Below are 18,967 nucleotides of genomic sequence, written 5' to 3'. Positions count from 1 at the left end.
AATTCCCAATGCATCACTGTGGATGTTTCTGCTGCACTGCTTAAGTTATGTCATGGTATTATAGCCCTTTCCTGTGGGGTTTCACCCCCGGATTGGGGTGACCCCAAAAGATGGAAAAGTCCCTCCTCCAACCCGTGCCTTCGAAGAAAGACTCAGTAGTCTTCTGTTGTCTGTTCTCAAGGTAGTTTATTGTTGGTGATCTAAAAGATTCTTTTCCTGAACTGCTGTGGCCCGTTCAGCAGGTCAGACAAAGGCACACTGCCCTCCCAGGGGGCTGGTGCCATCTTTTATATCATATATTACGTACTACATGTTTATACCTTTTCTCCAATGCCTACTATCTATATTGAATGGTGACTTTCTACTCTAGACCAATCTGTGAGTGCCAACATCACCAAAGACATGGAGGTTAGGAAGGAGAAAGAAAGAGGACAGGGCACACCCAAATCCCTCCATCTTAGAATCCCTGACCCCCATGTACAAAACTTGGACCCCTGCGTGCAAGGCTTAAACCCCCCTGTACAGCACTCAGAAATCCTACCCTTTACTTTGTGACTACTTCTACTACAATATCTAAACTTTTGTGACTTCTTGTTCTTCCTGCAAAGTTGGTAAACTGTTCCATGGGTCAGATTCAAAGCCACAGGGGTCTCTGGCTGCATGCCAGGGTCTCAGATGCTTTTGACCTGGGTCTGGAATGTCCGAGAATGTCTGTGGGACATTCTGAGTTCCGACACTTTCCTTTTTTGTTTGCTTGATTAAAATACTGTACTGGGTTTCTCTGGATGGAGTTTTTCCCTTCACTTATTATACCACCCTTACATCAAAGGAAAAAGCCAAGCACCCAACCAAGCAAAATCAAACCAAAACCAGACAGAAAAACAATTGATGTAAAGCTATCACTCACCACCAGCAGCCCTTTTTCTTAAAAGTTATACTCAAAAGCTATACACAGTTGGTTGGATCATCAAGTTGTCCTATATTTAAATCAACATGGTAACTAAAGTACTGAAACTGAATTATGATCCACTAGCATTAATATCTTAACTGATGTGAAATATTTACACAAGGAATTGCAAAGGACTTAGAATCCATACAAAGTTCTACAATAAATAAGGACTGACTTCTGGAATCACAGGAAATTTAGCACTGGCAAAGATTATAATATTTGGTTAATCAATTTTTAAGAAATCCAGAACTGTAGTATCATGACTTTTACAGCAGTGCCTCTAACAGTAGAGTTATGACTTTGGTATGGTCATAGTGATTTAGAATAGGCATTACTGGCTGGTTTTATTCTATTCTTCATCATGACTGAGAGCAAGTTATTCTGACAGGAAAAAGAAAATCAACACCCCAAAAATAAAGCAAGAGGCAAACATCTAGAGTTTACCTGAATAATAACTTAATTACATTTGTCTTTCAGTGCCTGAAGCAACAGAACTATAGTAAATTGCTTTGGTATGATAAATATTTCTGAGAACTTGACTATAAGATTTGCTGTAACTGTAGTTACCTAACTTCTCACCTGTAACTCTGAAAGCTAGAGTTCCTTCCAGCTATCCAAAATCACAACTTTCTTACAGCAAAGAGATTAAAATGTTCATAAAATGCAAAGGAATTCAAGAAACATAAGGAATCCCATGCTGCTTCATGTGCTTAGGACAAGAAATCCAGACTTGGGCAGTTGTTACCCAAAACAGTTACTGCAACTTCAAACTACCACCTCTTGGAACAATTATAATGCACAAACAATTCACAGGCTTGGAATGCTTTCTGCCTCATAAATTACTGGCTCTTCTTACAAATGGAAATCGGTAGCATTGATTTGCTACAGGCTAAAAATATTCCAGTCTGAAAAGAGGATTTGGTGGTTGCCCTGCATTACTTGTGGGATTTTACACACTTCATGACACCATGCTGTAAATCTATTGTGACAAAAATTAATTCTAATAGGCCTGCATGAGAATGTTGAAGTCACAACCTTTTCCACAACTTCACAGAAATAACTTTTTTTTAAAATTTACTTACTTATCCTAAATGTAACACAAAAGGAAAATTAACTTGTCTGAGAAAACCGTATGATTGAGTGACACTTTTAAAATGAACTATCAGAAAAACTAATCTCTGGAGCAGAAGTTTGGGCAATAAAGTGGATGTATTTTTTATTACACCTTTGTGTATCATCATTTCCAATGTTAACTGAGGTGGAAATGAGATCAGATTTTATTTGTACTTTCTAAGTAAAATATATTAAAAAATTAATAGTAATTGATAATGCCAGACATACAGGAAAAGAATGTGGAGGATATAGAGAGCATTTCTCAGAGATACACTTTGTTAATACCAAACCACAGAGGTGTTCTCAGGGTCACAGACTGCATTTCTGTCATGGAAGCTAATGACATCTGGGCTATTAAGTTGAAGCTGGGACCTGACATCATCTCTGTACAGTGAAAGATGCTTCTTGAGGAACACTGAATTCACACTGCAATGGGAGAAGTCTCAAATGCTGTAGCACGGTTTTCAGTTTAATGAATCCTAAATCAATTATTATTTGTGAAAGCAGAAATCAAAATTCATCTACCAGTTGGTAGACACAGACATAGAAAGGAGGGTCTGGTCAGCCTAAGGCTTAATCTGCTCTGAGTTTGTCTGCTAAGCCCACTGCTGGATTGCATACTCAGTACAACCATCACCCTTTTCCAAATACTAACTGTGAGTGAAAAATAGAAAATAAGAATTTAATGAATATCAGTTTAAAACTCAAGGCTCACCTGTACATGGCAAAAGACATATGTTGAGTGAAAAGTATCTTACCAAAAAAAGCGATCATTTTATTTGAAAGACAGAGTGACTTTGATATTTCTATTCATTTTCCATAAGCAGAATCTATATTTATGAATGCCAGAAAAACTACTTACAAAGTGCTATAGACTCTATGTAACCAATTTCACGGTAGATATTGCTTCTGTAAAAGGATCCTTTGTATCCAACCCTAAAAACATCCAGCTTCTTTGAAAACAGGTTTGATGGCTCGTGGATTGTTGTCATGGGTTTCAGACACAGCATATCTGCTGACAACCCACCACACTTCAGGAAGGCTTTGTGACACAATGATACAAGATGAAGTCTGACAGATTAGAAATTGGGTACTTTGAGCTAAAAATGGAAAAAAAATTCCAAAAGGAATCAAGTATTTATAGTGATTCACAACTATGCTTGAATTTAACCAGAACACTTTGATTGAACTGAATTTAATTAAAATCCTGCTTGAAAACCTCCCATTAAGCCCTACAAACAAGGATACCAGATGTGATGTCGTGTTCACATAGTCAAATTTTTCGTGTACACCTTGAAACAATCTGAGGATCAAGCTCAAAACCAAATCAGCAGCCCACCTGAATTATTTGCTACATAAATGCCTTTGAGAACACCTGTAACTGACTAAGCACGTCTCCCATACTGGAAGTTGCAATATAACCTTGCCTCTAAGGCTCTTTCAAAGTAACAGCTATGTTTCCACCATGTGAATGTGCCTCCATGTGCTGTTTGCAGCTCAGCAGTTTCCATTTACCCCACCTGCTTTTTGTGGTGATATGACACGATTCAGACTGTCAGGGTCTTTGGGTACATTGAAATAAGAGGTGCAGGAAGCAAACATGATCATCCCCACTCTTTAAGAAATGTATCAGTCCCTGTTTTGTTTTCCTTAGTTTGGTTACTAGGATGCTGAATATTCCAAAAATTCTTGTCTTAGACCATTTATGCAACATCTTCAGCTAAAGAGAAAGCATTTTATTATAGATAAACACATCTGCTAGACCATGACTGCAGAAGCAAGACCAGAACATTGTTTATCTAACTCCTACCTGCAAAATCATAGGTATAAACCTAGCATGCAATGCATCAAAACCTTCCTCTTTCCTCCAGTGAACCATAAAGCAGAAAACGTGTGTGTGAGAGCATAAATGAGAAATATTCCATTCTTTCAGTGAGTTTTAGACAGGGTTCTGCACCATATCAACCTCTTAATTTCCACAGAAATATTCAATCAATATGTTACTAGTTAATTTTTTAAAATGAAGTTATTTAACAAGTTACTCAACCTGCTGATTTTTGCCTTATCAATAAACCACATTCCAATGCTCCTTTTAGAAAAAGAGTAACTCGGAATGTATTTTATGTAGTGTGCTTGTATGCACAGTTCAATAATCTAGAAAAACTATTCATTGTCCTTCCTGAGCTAAGTCTCTGCAAACACACACAGAGGACAAGCATAAAACACGTACCACAGCTGGTTTGTAAACTGCTATTTACTTGAGGGTGGGGGAGTTGAAGGCCTTTGAGGTGCTGGCTCCTGGGCTTTTTGAGGTCCTCTGAAGTCTTTCTTCTCTTCTTTGGGCGCTGCAGATGTTCCCATAGGCTTTTCCCGGCCAACTAAAACAATGAAATGTGAAATCTGTCACTAGCTAGAAGCCATTTGCTTTTTCTTTCTCAGAAGCTAACAACAGATCTCACAGTTGTTCCACACAATAGACATCAAAATCCTTTTTCTGTTGTTAACAGAACGCTACAAAAACTGGGAACAGAACTGACATACCAATTAAAGTCCATTCAATGTTTTAAAAATCTAAGCAAAAATTTAACATTGATGTAGGAATTGTTAACTTGTAGCTTTCCCCAAAATAAGCTTCTCCACCCCCAAAAAGCTTTTTCTTAAGAGCGGAAGTGCTGAAATGGAAATTGCTAGAAGCCATTTGAATAATAAAACGTAAATTGATATTGCTAATATGAACATGTCAGACAAGCAATATTTATTGTTTGCATAGAAAATATTAGCTTCTTTTGATATTCCTTTTAGTGAGCAACACAGATTCAGGAGGGTTGAAGCCTGTGATAAAGTAACATTTAGCTTTATTTAATGACACCAGTACGCACTGCCTTGTTGAGAATTTCTATTTAAAACACTTCTCTTCCAAAAGGTAATAAAGGAAAATAATTTCCTCATTTCTGCAAGGACACAGTGATTAAAATATTCCTATCAACCTGTAGCAAACAGGGACAGAACAGTAGGGATGTGCTTACAGTCACTTTCATAATGCTTCAATCACAGTATACTTGGAACAATTAGTAAGAGCAGTCGTAGGTTTTGAGACTCTCTTTTTGCTAAGATAAATTGGTTCTGCTTGTGTTTGGAAAAAATTTGAGCAACTTCTCCATTGCAAACTGATGTCCATTTAGCCTTTTCACGAGTTGTTTCGTTCCCTGATGTTTGTTGTTAAGTCCACCAGATAAGAATACATTTCCTGCAGAATAGTGTTTCCTGCAGTAATAATCTGAGTCAGTTGGCTATCTTTGGTAGTCAGTTTTTCACCAAATTAAAAGCTTTGTTCTCCCGAAGGGAAAAAAGACAAGCAGGCCACCCAATGGCAGTGATCCAGAGTGTGCTGAGACCAAATTTCTGAGTCCTGGCTAGTTGACTAGGTCAACTCTCTTTTAGGTTTTCTCTTTCTGTGAGAAAACATTTTGACTGCAATAGCTCTCAAATCTGACTATGGGACAGAGGAATAACATAATGAATATACTGGGTGGGGAGTACAATGTATTTCACATCACTACAAAAGAAACTGAACACTGCCAAGTAGGACTTATTGAAAGTCTACTAATATCCTTATAAAATCAGGAAAAACTGTGGCAGAGTTGGCAGCAAGACAACGTTTCCCAGGCTTCCAAAATCTGTGGCCAGAATGGGGAATACACCCAGGAAGCCAATGCCATCTTTAACTTGTCCCCTGTTTCAACTCTCATTTTCAAAAGCTTGGTAGTAAAACAATTGACATCTACTGCATCATCATCATCATCATCATCATCATCATTATTATTATTATTATTATTATTATTATTATTATTATTATTATTATTATTATTATTGAATGAAGTGAACTGAATATGTAGGAGAAATCAAGTGTGCTTACAATAAAATTTTCACTTTAAAACCCATTGAAACACAAGAGAAATTGTGTCAATGTATCTTTTACACTTCTGCTTTGAATTTTGTCCATCAGAAACACTCATTATTAAATAAAACCATACGCTATTGAGAAACCACATACATTTGACGACCTGTGGGTAGAAAAAGATATTTCTCCCTCCAGTGTTGACAACTGGCTTAGTTTGGCCATCTGGCAGGAGACCAACATATATCCCTTTATTTCGCACTGATTCCAGGCTCACAGATCCTGTTTCCAAATTCTTCTCAATTTTAAAATGACAGTATTCATCACCTGTGCCCTAAGAAATTGATAACAGAAACATGAATTCAACAATTGAATTAATGTAGCTTGAAGACTTTTTAAAAGTCTTAATTATTACTACTTTCCAGTAATATTTCAGATTAACTTTACATTCTTCACGACATGATATATTACTACAAACACAGAGACATACCTGCTCCTAATCCCTATTTATTCCTTTATGACCAGAATGACTAATCACATAAGTTAGGTAAGTAAAAGACCAAGTGAAAGTATTCTGGTTTATGTTAGGATTTAGGCAAAGGCTAGGATATATTCAAAGGAGTTTCCCACTTAAACAGTTTCCAGAGGATTAAGGAATGTGAAAATATCTGTATCAGAACACATAGGATATTTCTACATAAATTCTATGCATAGCCCAGATTTGCTAATGCTACATAATACAACATGTATTAAATAGATGTAATTTGTTTTTCCCTCAATTTCATAACATTTACAAGTTTAATTTCAAAACCTTCAGCCAATGTCACTTTCTATCCAGACGTCCTGATCCATTGGTGAGAGCACTGCTGAAAAATAAGATACTCACAAAGCCTATATTCAAAATATGGATCAAATATTTTAATCTCTGAAAATGCACTGGAGGCAATGAAAAAACTCTCATGGACCTTATCCCTGAGTACTTACACAGCTCAATTTCATATTCAGTTTTCCTAAACTCCCAAATAAAAATTATGCAAAAATATTTCTTACATTTATTAACTTAGATGAACAGAATCACACTTTAAAAGTCAGTGAAGTATACAGTTACTTGCATCTTAGTTATTCTTTAATTGGTTTTATCTGCATCATCTATCTAACAGTACTTAAGTTTTAACTACCTCCACATTCTCAATAGTTTAATAATATAACCAGATCTTTACTGATTCCATCAACTGCCAAATTGACACAACACCTTCTCTTACTATATTTTTCTGCTTTTGCTTTGGCAAATGAAGGAAAAGATTTGAAACCTTTTTAATCTGAACAAAGTTTTATGTCAAGCAAATAAAAAAGATTCTCTCCTATCACTGGCAATTCACTCAAACTATCTGCAGAGGGAAATCCAAACAACAACTGCTTACTGTTCCATCACACTGGTCATCTTTGATCTTCAGATACATGCTTGGTTTTTTCACACTTTCAAACATGCAGAGTCCAGAGCTGATTTTATGCACCTTCCAGTAGGATTCCTGCTGCTGCTGACCTGCTCCACTGCAGCTCCCATCAGGTCTAAGGGACAGAGCCTGGCAGAGACTTGTGTTTAGCAGAATGATGGCACCATGATGAAGCACACCCTTTAGATCAGGGGAAAAAAGTCCTATGTGAACAGCACAGCTTTTCTCCATATTAAATTTTGATACTGATACTGCTCCTACCATTTAGTTTTAAGCACTTAGTCATGCATGTTCTTGCATAAAAGAGTCAGTCTCAAGTAATTCAAGCATACCTCCAGTCTTTGCATATTTGCTGCTTTCTGTGCAGGCACTAACCAGAGCAGTGGAAATCCTTCCCTACTCTGCAGCATCCTTGCTTTTTTCTTGCTCAGCAGCGCAGCACAACATCCAGAGAACAAGGAGAGCGGCAAATGAAGGAACTTGTCTGTTTTTAACAGCAGCTCTCCTGTTTAACAGCAGCTCTCTACTTTTCGAAGGTCTGCTGGGAAGTTTAGGATCTCATGTTTCCCGTGTTTCTGCCCATTCTATTTGCGCGTTCCAGCGGCGCTATCGGCACCGCTCGCCCCGGGAGAGCAGTGAAGGGAACCTTCCCAAGGGCCGCCTATCTGTTAAACTGTAGTTGAGCTCCACCTCGTGGAGGAGGATCCCCCTTTTACCTCGCAAACTTCTGCAACTCCGTTAGAAACCATCTGCTTTACAACAGCAAGTTTTAGAAGGGTCTTCCTAATCTTTCTCCGCCCACCTTACCTTGACATGCACGACAAATTCTTTGGAAAGCCCAGCATATCCTGTTTCTTCATCAGCTACTTTGCCTTGGAGATTGAAAGCCACAGTGTGACCTGGGTAGCTGGCTGACTCAAGAACGGCACAACTGTTAGGTTGAAGGTGGACACGGAGCTCACAGCAGGCCTTGTCTTTGCTCTAACATAGTCAAAGAAGGAATGGTAAATTATATGAACTATATGGCAAAATCCAAACAACAGAGAGAGTATCACAACAGAGTTTCTGTGTTGTTCAAGTTCCCACAACACTAGCAGTCTAGTAGAAAATTTTTTCCATTTTTCAGATTTGCAATTGTGGAATTGTGGGCTCTGTGGAATTTGATAGAAACAGTTCATTGTAAGATGACACAGACCTTGCAATAATATGAAAGATACCTGGGTGCCCCACTTGGAGAGTGTGTCACAGCCTATAAAGATGGCAAAGAAGTATAAAGCTGACACAGACTGCAAATGAGCCATGGTAACTCTCGGCCAGCAGCCCACCTTCTCTTGCTTTTATGTCTGTCCTCATTCTTTTATACTGTTCTCACAGAAAACACCCAGAGAATCAGAAGTTTTACATGAAAGAGTAAAGCAACATGCTTTACTCCATGATTGCCTGTTCAGCTTGGTAGGCTTTGTGATTGCATTGTATAAAATAGATAATTTAATATTTTATCAAAACACTCATCAATTCATAATAATACATATTTTTAAATTTTATCAACTCATCATCATTCTCATTTTTAAATAAAATTAGCATTTTAATCAATGTAAAATGCTAAGAATCCCTCTAATAATTGATAATACTTCTGATTTACATCATCTTAGGATTTTCAAGACTGCAAAGAATCAATATTTCTAGGAAAATTTTTCATTTTCAAGGCACTACCTTCTGAAGAAAAAGCTAAAAGAACTGTCTATCAGATTCAATATGCCTATAAAAGGAAAAATTGTATGGATTTTAGAAGTAGTTGTGAAACAAGTGAGTAAGCATATCCTCACAGTACAATTAAGTATGTATTATGAGGCAAACTGCAATTTTGTGTTGCCTTTTTGTTCCTCTAGTGCCTAAGAGACGGTATCATAAAACACCAATGACTCCCAAAGCACCCTCAGACTCACTTCTGAGGCCTTTCACCAGAGGACTTAAAGCTCTTCTGCATGAGGGGAGGTACCTAGGCATTCCCACCTACACTCCTCATTTAAACCCTGTGCATGTATTTCACTCTAATCAGCCCTAAGGAGTCCCTTTACAAGAACCTGGATTACTCCCATTTCCTGGGATAGGTCATAACAGTCGGATATTAGGAAAAGGTTCTTCACCAAGAGAGTGCCTGGGCGCTGTAACACGCTCTCCAGGTGAGTGGGCACAGCATCAAGCCTGACACAGCTCAAGAAGTGTTTGGTCAACACACTCAGGCACATGGTGTGACTCTTGGTGCTGTCCTGTGAAGGGCCAGGAATCAGATTTCCATGGTCCTTGCGGGTCCCCTCCAACTCAGGATATTCTCTGATTCTATGATCAGAAGGAACTGAATTCTACAACTCCATTTACCTACTTGTATTCTGCAAGTGCTGAGGAAAAAAAAGTCATAGTAAGACTTTGAAGATGGGCTGGAGCACATCAAAATGCATCAAAACAAATCCTGGATTATACCAGCTGTCTTATTACTGGCATGTTACTTGGAAAAAAAAAAGAAAAAAAACACGAAGGAAGAAGGGGCATTCATTTAGAATCAAGCCAGAGAATTTTTCTTTATCGAAAAAGAGGAGATGTTAGGGCATTCCAGGTAGCTTGTCAGCATGTGGCAAACGAATATAAATGACATCTTGGAATGGTCTGGAATTAAAGAAAAGAAATTAGAAAAAAAATAAAAAGTGTGAGAAAACAAAGCGCTCTCTCTCTAAATTCCCCTAGTTATCAGCAATTTTCTGGGTTCAGTTCTTCAATTCTTCACTCCTTATCTGATTGGAAGTACAATTATTTATTAGACAGATTTTAAAACTTTTTTTTTTTAATCAGGCAATGACATGTCTTTACGAAGCAGGAATCAGTAACAGCATTTCCTACCTTTCCAGTTACACGGCCACTGACAAGAGCAAGAGCAAGAGATGGCATTTGACGACTGCTGAATATACATATATTTCTCCTTTTGACATTTACATCAAAAAGACCTAAGAGTTAAATGAAAAAAAGGTCAGAAATATGAAAGTCTATTAATTCATATTTGCATTTAATTACAATCGATGGTTTATCATTTTCAAGGAAAAAGAATTAATTAAGTGTTTAACTCAACAATTTGACCTCTCTGATCAATAAATTCTCTCATTTGTTCAGGAAAGGGCATCTAGGGACTACTGTCTATTTTGCTGCCTTGAGGAGAAAAGCCCTGAGAGGTAATGATAAGGAACAAATTTCTTTTTATCAGCACATATGTTTAAAAAAAAATCTATAAAAGGAGCTGAGAACTCCAGCATAATGAACTGGGCTCTAGCAATGAATTTAGATGATAAATAACAGATGATGTAGGGAACATAAAGCTCTCAGGTAAGAAGAGAGACTTCATTTTCTCCATACCCATATTACAATTTGTAAAACAAATCCTGCAGCATAACTCATGGCTTCTCAAATTTTAAATCTGGCCAATTTTCTGAACAATTAACTCTTATAGCTACAAAATACTGATGAAAGGTAAATTCTTGCCATTTTTTATTGTTCCCAGGGACAACAGTGATTTTTTAAGCAACTGTTCTACCAATCCATTATATTGCAGTTTTGTAAGATGCAGCTGTCTCTGGAGGAACTCTGTGGTGTCCGGATTCACTCTTTGGTATGTCCTGAAAGATTCTAACGCTTCAAAAAAGGTCTGCGTAAGGTTCCTGTGTAAGGTCCCTGTGTAAATCCCTGGTGAGATGTCAGAAAGACTGAACAGTTCCATCACTTCCAAGGGAATAAAATACATGTGCCTAATAGGATATGTACTAGAGTTAAGTGTTACTAATGCAGTAGGAGGAAAGTTGATAAAGGGTGGAACTGGTAGACTGCCATTAAAATCACTTACAAAAATTGAATAAAATTAATTTATGCATACACATATATATATTATATATATATATATGTACACATGCACACACATATATATACTCCTCATTAATGAACTCCACCTAAATTGGACTTGTTATTTTAGATGGATCTAGTTTCAAAAGACTCTAGCTGTCCTTGCCACGTGAGTTCTGTGGGAGCACCAAACTGAAGATAACAAGAAGTTTTTCCATTTGGTAAAGGAAAGCCAGCAACAAGACACATATGAGAATTTTTGTGTGTGTTTAAATTAAGCATATATTTTCTGAGTCCCTATTGTTATTAACACATATGTATTTTAAGTAAGGAAAATGTTTAGTATGATTATATACTATTATCCATTTTAGGAATCTCAATATTAAAGTCTTTCTTTTTTTCTCTTATGCACACATCCACATGGAAAATACTTTACCATATTTGTTTTTCTTGTCACCAAGAGCATCAACTCTGCTATCTGGGTAGAGGCAAATGAAGCCACGAGTGACCCTGTTGTAAAATTGAAGTGTAATGCCTTTCCGAAATTTCCACTTTTCTGCAGCCCACTAGTTTTGTAAACAACAAACAGAAAAGACTTATGAGAAGATGATACATGGGAATTTGTCATACAAAGCATTCAACTGACCTGATTTCACTCAAAGCATAATTTCAGTGGTTTAAATTAAAATAAAAAGGTATACTCTTACAGATTTTTCTCTCTTGAGTTCCAGCTCTTGTCCTGTATGGTTAAAAACAGTGTAATTAATTTACAGAGATTCTTCATTCCCTTTGAGACAGTTTTCTTCCCCACCAATTTTCACTTACTTCCTGGAAGCATGCTGGCATGTGTCACAGGCAGTTCTCGAGCAATATTTCCATCATCCTGTCCCTGATCCAGCCACCTAAGAACCAGAACCTCTTTCAGAAATAACCTTGATTGGCAATTTCCAAAGTATGCATGGCACTTGTATACAATACTTGCTGTCCTATGCATTTAAGTCTCAAGGCTGACAAACAGCAATACAAATATCCAGCTTTAGTAAAAAGAGACTAACATTGGCAAAAAATATTTTTATTTCTTGTTCTTGGTGAAATATAAATAAATGTTTTCCTGGACTGAGGTAAAAGGGCATAACCCAATTGTTACATGCCAGAGAACTCAGCTTCATCCCAGATCAATAACGAATTGTGCAGTGGTCACGACGCTTGTTCTTCCTGTCTGCAAGAAGGCTACAGCGAGATGCAAATTGTTCTACACCCTGAAAATCCCTATAGGAGGAGGCAAACCCAACAGTGGCAACCCTTTCACCATGTCTGAACTATATTTTCACAATGCCTTTGTACACATCTACTTATGTAAGTTGAGTCTAACTCCATTTTAGTCAAAACCATTCAGACACTCAGAGCAAGATAGCAAGCACGGCATCAAGCTCTAACAATAACTAGCACATACTCTGTATTTTTCTGCCTGAAATGGATTTGAACTCTCCCTAAATTATGTATGAAGCCGGCATTATAGATCTCTTCATAGCAGTTCATCTCATCTAGAATACAGACTCAAAATTAGGTCAGGCAAGGATGAGGTGCTGTATCTGATAGGCAGAAAGCCCTTACTCACACATAAATCAGTTTCAGTGTGCACATCGCTCACTCTGGGCTGTCTCAGGCAGTTATTTATTCACTCAGAGAAGTGAGAGGAGGAAATAGAATTGGGGTGCCACTGGCAAGCTGCAGCTAGACTCTTACGTGACTGGACTTTACCATTCTTAATATTTGCACTGATATTTATCGATTCAGATTTTCCGCAAGGTGTTGAGAATTAATCGGGCATAGATAAAACTGTAAATGAGTGATAAAAGAGAAGGATCAGAGCAGCAGCATCTGCAGGGGAAAAGGCAGGGAAGTTAGGATCGCTTCGAATTACGTTGCAGCTTAGTGACAGGCTGCAAAGCAAATGAGTAAAGGGGATGTGGTCAGGCAGCTGCATTTGTGATTGTCATTTCACAGGATCATAAAGTCTGATCCTGAGCTCACTGAACCTCAAGCTAATCACCATACTAACTTCAGTAAATCAGGAACAGTTTGCTCGAGAGCCAGCAAGCCACTCTTCTGAAAAGCCTTGCATGGAACGACATGGAAGAACGGATGAACCCACTGGTGTCAGATACAAAGTGTGGGATATGAAAAATGTGTAACAAAAACCTATCTTAAATAGTTCAAAAAGTGTGAGAATGGAAAGTTCCCACACAGAACTTTTTATTGCTTTTTCCTTAGTTCAAAGACAAGATACAAGTCTTAGAGCTGTAAAAAGACCATCCGACCACCTCAACTCACTTCTTAGGAAACACATATTTCCCCTTACAGGACATTTCAGGAGAAAAATTAAGAGTAGTTACAAATTTATTAAAAATCTAACCCAAATCAAACATAACCAACCTGTAACAAAGAAAAGTATAATCCAAATCTGTTAGAGGATCCTTGATTACAACTTTGTCCAGAAACCATCCATTTCCTTAGAAGAAATCAAGTAAAAAACAAAACATTGTTCATGAGAGAAAAATTGATGCGTTTAATTATGTTAGACTTCCTATAGTTTTCTCTCTTCTGTTGGAGCTGCAAAATCTGCAGTTCCACTGGCTGGTTGAAAGAGTCACAGTTACCCTCACAGCTGGAGAGAAGACAGTACCTGCCCTAGGTGCTCTAGAGCTTCCTTATGGGCCTGTAAGCAGCTGGGTCTCTCCCTGGCTACATCCCTCCCTCCTTTAACATTGCCATCATATGAGTCTTATTAGTTTTGCCAATCAAAATAACAACAAAATTATGTAGCAGCTTATGATGGCTCAAAATAAGTTGCTGTGTTTACAGTATGTAGGTTCAAGAGTTTGAAAAATAGAACTTGTGACTGCAAGGATTTTAAGTTTCACCATTAACTGGAAGTCTAATGACAAGATAGTGTCACAAAAATCTTCAATTGCATCATTACAGTGCAACTGATAATGTTAATCTATCTAAAATTATAATAGCTCATTTTAACACAAGACACAATCATTGTTTAACATGAAAACATTCCCCCTTCTCACAGTTTTTAACAAGAATTAGTAAAAAATTACTATCAGATGCTGTCCTTAACATGATGGCTGAGAGAAGAGGAGTAGAGCGCAGGTGAGATTTCTGACCTGATCCAAGCCCATTGTGTCCTATAACAATCTTGTACAAACATCCAAGGTGCACAGCTTCAACAGCAAAGATGTCAGTCTGTAATCAACCAACAAAATTTCAGAAAAATCTAAAAAGCAGAGCATTCTTCAGCCACAAAATTCTGAAGATCCAAACAAACCTTACAACTTTGTCTTATATACATATATTCTGAAGATCCAAACAAACCCTTATAACTTTGTCAACATAACTTTTGTCAAGATTGTAGCAGCAGCTCTCTGGTCACAGAGAGCAACAGACAACTTTCCCAGCCATTGTTCTAGGAAAGGCTGTCAGAAGATCAGAGGAAAGAATGAGAAACAATTCTTATCTTAACTTGCTGCATTTGGTATTGTAAACATGTTGAATGTGTTATGGAGATTTGTTTACCAAAGGGTGGTTTCTTAATTCGACAATGGTGATGGTGTTATTGATTAGAGGACAAATCAGGTCCACCTGTAGTGAACTAGGGTATAAAAGTATGGGTTTCTTAATAAAGATGATGATTAGCCTTCTGTAAATGCATGGAGTCTATGTCAATTACTGCCTGGCCCTGGCCAGTTGTGCTGACACAAGATCATCATTTGAAATATTAGCTGATGATAAAGCCATCATAGATATAAATTTATAAATTAAAATTCTCACTTCCAAAAGCACTGGTATAACTTTAGAAAGTATTTGGAACTTAATCAGGGAATTCTGGGGAGCCATTGGAATGTAGTAATTCTCCCTTTTCTAACTGCATCTTTCTTGAAATTACACCCCACCCAAGAGAGAAAAGCCAGACAAACATATCAAAAAAAATGCCCTTTCACTTACTTGTCCTTTTAAAAATTTCTTGGATTTCTGTGACCTGAGCAGCTGTCTTGATCCTGTATCACCTCTTTCTCCATAGACAGAAATGTAGACATCAGCCTCAGTTCCAGCATTCCACAGGTCTCCTGTTGTCACACGCACTTTGTAGACAGTCACTGACAATAAAAGATGACAACTTTTCATATCGCAAGCACTATTATATAGTTACAATAACATCTAGCTGGCTGTAGAGTCCAAAGACATCTGTGTCAAGGACAGGGTATAAAATCTAAAAAATCCTATTCAATAAAATAAAATGCAAAGAAGATTTTATGGTTTTTATGGTTGTGACATTTATTGTGTCCCAGGCCATCATTTGTGGGGAATGCAAAGAGAAGTTAATTTTAAATGCCCAGTAGCATATCTTGGTCCTGAAGCATCATTTGAAATCATCATAAACTAATTAGTGATTAGTGTCACCATAAGTGGTGAAATCAAAACTATAGAAAGCAATAGGAGCCATTAACATTTTGAATGCACTGGTTAACCCAATAGGCTAAAATCTAGCACTATAATTTTAGTTTTCTAGGACCTCAAAACTCAGAACACTGCATTGTTTTATTATTTTAGCAATTAATGCTACAGGATGGAATCATAGAATACTTTGGTTTGGAAGACACCTTTAAAGACCATCTAGCCCTTGCCATGATCATGGACATGCTCAGTTACATCAGGTTGCTCAGATCCATGTCCAACCTGACTTTGAATGTTTCATGGGGTAATTAAGCTCTCTATATTCCATATGGAAATTCTTTAAAGAATATAAATTTAGGATGGAATAACTAAGACTTAAATTCAATAAATCATTTCTTTAATAAGAATGGATATTTCAAGTAAAACTAAATTTGAGTTAAAATATGATGAAACTAAAGATTACATTACATAAAAATAACTACCAATATAAAACTGTGGTCCTTAAAATGCAGATGTAGGAACTCCATAAAATTCAGATAAAACATGCAGTCATAATCTTCAGTATTAACATGGGAAAGGCAAAGTTTATGCCAATATACACTAACAATATTTTGTTAGACCAGATGAGGTACAGAGAGAATGAAAGGGGAAGAGAAAACTCATTTTCTGGCACACAAGGGTAGGTGTCCGTGTGTTTCTCTGTCTTGCAAGCAGGAAAGAGTTTCTGAACCACTGGGTCCGAAACAACATCAACATTATCATCATTCAATTGTCAGTTACTATTTGAAACATGTTATGAAGTTTGGCTGTAATTTTCTGAAGGAGGCTGCTTCCAGATCTCACTCTTCTGATGGCCAAACACCTTCCTTTAATAAGCACTGAAGATTTATTCACCATCAGTCTGTATCTGCAGTTATGCTAGGTGGCTGGTCAGTGTTACAATTTTTCCATTCATCATAATTTTTTTCATGACTATCTCTCATTTATTTATTACAGGTTGCTTGTGCTTGTTACTAAACAAGCTATCTTTAAATAATTCAATTTGGATAATGGTAATCATTTAGCAAAAACACTAAACAGCCTGCACAGGTTTTAATGTGCCCACACAGAACACTAGTGGTAATTTCCTTCTGGCATGAGAGCTAACTCATTTTGTGATCAAGCCTCTGAGCTCCTATGAAATATGTGGCAAAGGTAAGCCACATTTAACACACAGAAGCTTTTGACACTCTTGAGTTAGCACCATAATCAGACAATATCTTTCCCCCTGTATACCTGTCTCAATACTCAAAATAGTTTTCATTTAGCAACTGTTAATTCATACTACATTTTACCCATATAATTTCACATGTCACCACCTGATGTATTTACTTGCCCAATTTTTTCTTTGCAGCACGCACATAAACATATGCCCCATAAACAGTCCACAGTAGAGGGAGGGAGAGAATTAATTTCTCTAGACCAACAATTCCATGCATAGGACCACAACAATGCTCTATTGCAACAATTTCCTCCTTCAGTAACTACCTGCTTTCCAATTCCTGTAAGAAGAAAAGCAAAGCTCCACCAGCTACCAACACTGTGTATCCCTGATTTATTCTCAGGATATAATTAATGATTGTGTCATAAACCATGAGCAGACAAGGACAAAAGCAGAATGGTAGAGGATAAAACGTCAAATGAATGCTGCTCAGTCCTCCAGCATTGTAGCAACAAAGTCTCTATGTAACACTTCTTAACAGTTTAATTCCCATGTTTTTGCTTTGAATAAAAAAGAATGTTAAATCAGAGAGTGCTTCAGCCTCTTTTTATTCAGAAATTGGTTTTAAAGTGCCTCTCATCATCTCTCTTTCACATTGAATCCAGACCCCTTCACTGTTCTGTTATCAAACTATCTTCTCTGAAGTTAAAAGCTGTGTTCCCTTTACACTGTCTCATGCAGAAATATAACACTGGCAAAAAGACACAGGGGCCGTCTTTCAATTACTAAATCAGAGATGAAACTGCCTTCTCCAAAGCCTTCTGCATGACCCCTTTTACACTGAAGCTGGTAGAAATGCACAGAAGCTCTTTTCTTCCTCCCTTGTGTGAGAGAGAAATTGTTAACTACAAAATGCAGATTGAGAGGTTGGTTGTAAGTGTGCCTTTGTGCTTCCCATGCATGAAGATTACTCGATAATAAAAATCTTTCATTGTATCTTCATTTCAGAACCAAGGAAAGCTGCTACTCAGAAAGAGCCTGAAAATTAGGATGTTCAGAGAATCACAGAATATTCTGTGTTGGAAGGGACCCATAGGGATCATTGATTACAATTCTTCAGTGAACAGCCCATATAGGGATTGAATCCACAACCTTGGCATTTTTAGCACCATGTGCTAACCAACTGAGGTTGTTGAGGTCTGAATCTCAGGATATTTAAACAAGAGGACATTTGGGGAAGAAAATATACTGCAAATAGGGTAATAGAGCATATTCAGTACAATATATCAATTATCATTAATTAGCTTTTATTCAAAGGGGGGAGGAGGCACTTGACTTTTATACCAGTGTGTTTGTATGTCCCCATATAAAAACAGTGTTGGTCTCCTGACCAGAGACCAAACCTGTGAGAAAGCAGGCTGAGTGCCTCTGAGGCTTCTCTTGTCATGAAGATCATGACCACCCAAGACCAAAAATCATTGCAGTTAATGTGGACGGGCCTCCCTCTCTCTCTAGAACATCTTATGAGCCATTGACATCTGCTAAGTACTGGGGGAAATCTCCCCCATTATTCTTTTTCTTTTAAAACATACTTTTGAGGCACAAACCTGTTTTTTTTCTGATCTTCTCAAAAAGGTTTTTAGTCTCAGAGCTCAGTCATCACCGAGAAACATAAATATAACTCCAGGCAAGTCATCTCTTTATTACAAGAGGAACTGTCCCAAGGTATGTTTTCCCACATCCATAGACCATTTTCTAGACTTCTGCCCTTCGGTTTTATTTGTATATATCCTCTTCCTCTAGCCTGCACCCACAATATCTGTTACTACTGAAATACCTGTTATGATTCCAACTTTGCAAGATCAACACAAGGAACCATAGACACACTGTAAAGCACTGATAAACTGTTAAACATTCTGAAAAAGAGGTTTCATAGTTTTTACAGAACTTAGAATGGAAGTTTCTCTCATCCCATTAATTTTGTCCTCCTGCAGCTGATATGATTT

At 37.4% G+C, this 18,967-nt stretch overlaps 1 protein-coding gene across 1 annotated transcript in view; it reads right to left on the bottom strand.

The window, feature by feature from the left end:
* The window catches only part of RP1 (RP1 axonemal microtubule associated), a 166,926-nt gene that overhangs the window by 123,674 nt on the left and 24,285 nt on the right, over positions 1–18,967 (bottom strand). The window contains 12 exon segments of the mRNA XM_038126920.1: positions 4,321–4,440; positions 6,117–6,294; positions 7,382–7,594; positions 8,222–8,395; positions 10,310–10,413; positions 11,733–11,862; positions 12,004–12,035; positions 12,122–12,198; positions 13,733–13,808; positions 14,473–14,551; positions 15,311–15,462; positions 18,791–18,847. Coding sequence (XP_037982848.1) covers positions 4,321–4,440; positions 6,117–6,294; positions 7,382–7,594; positions 8,222–8,395; positions 10,310–10,413; positions 11,733–11,862; positions 12,004–12,035; positions 12,122–12,198; positions 13,733–13,808; positions 14,473–14,551; positions 15,311–15,462; positions 18,791–18,847 — 1,392 coding nt within the window.

The sequence above is a fragment of the Motacilla alba genome, chromosome 2, assembly GCF_015832195.1.
Source record: "Motacilla alba alba isolate MOTALB_02 chromosome 2, Motacilla_alba_V1.0_pri, whole genome shotgun sequence".
Lineage (NCBI taxonomy): Eukaryota > Metazoa > Chordata > Aves > Passeriformes > Motacillidae > Motacilla > Motacilla alba.
The sequence above is the reverse complement of the archived record's forward strand: the minus strand, read 5'-3'. Positions and strand labels throughout refer to the sequence as shown.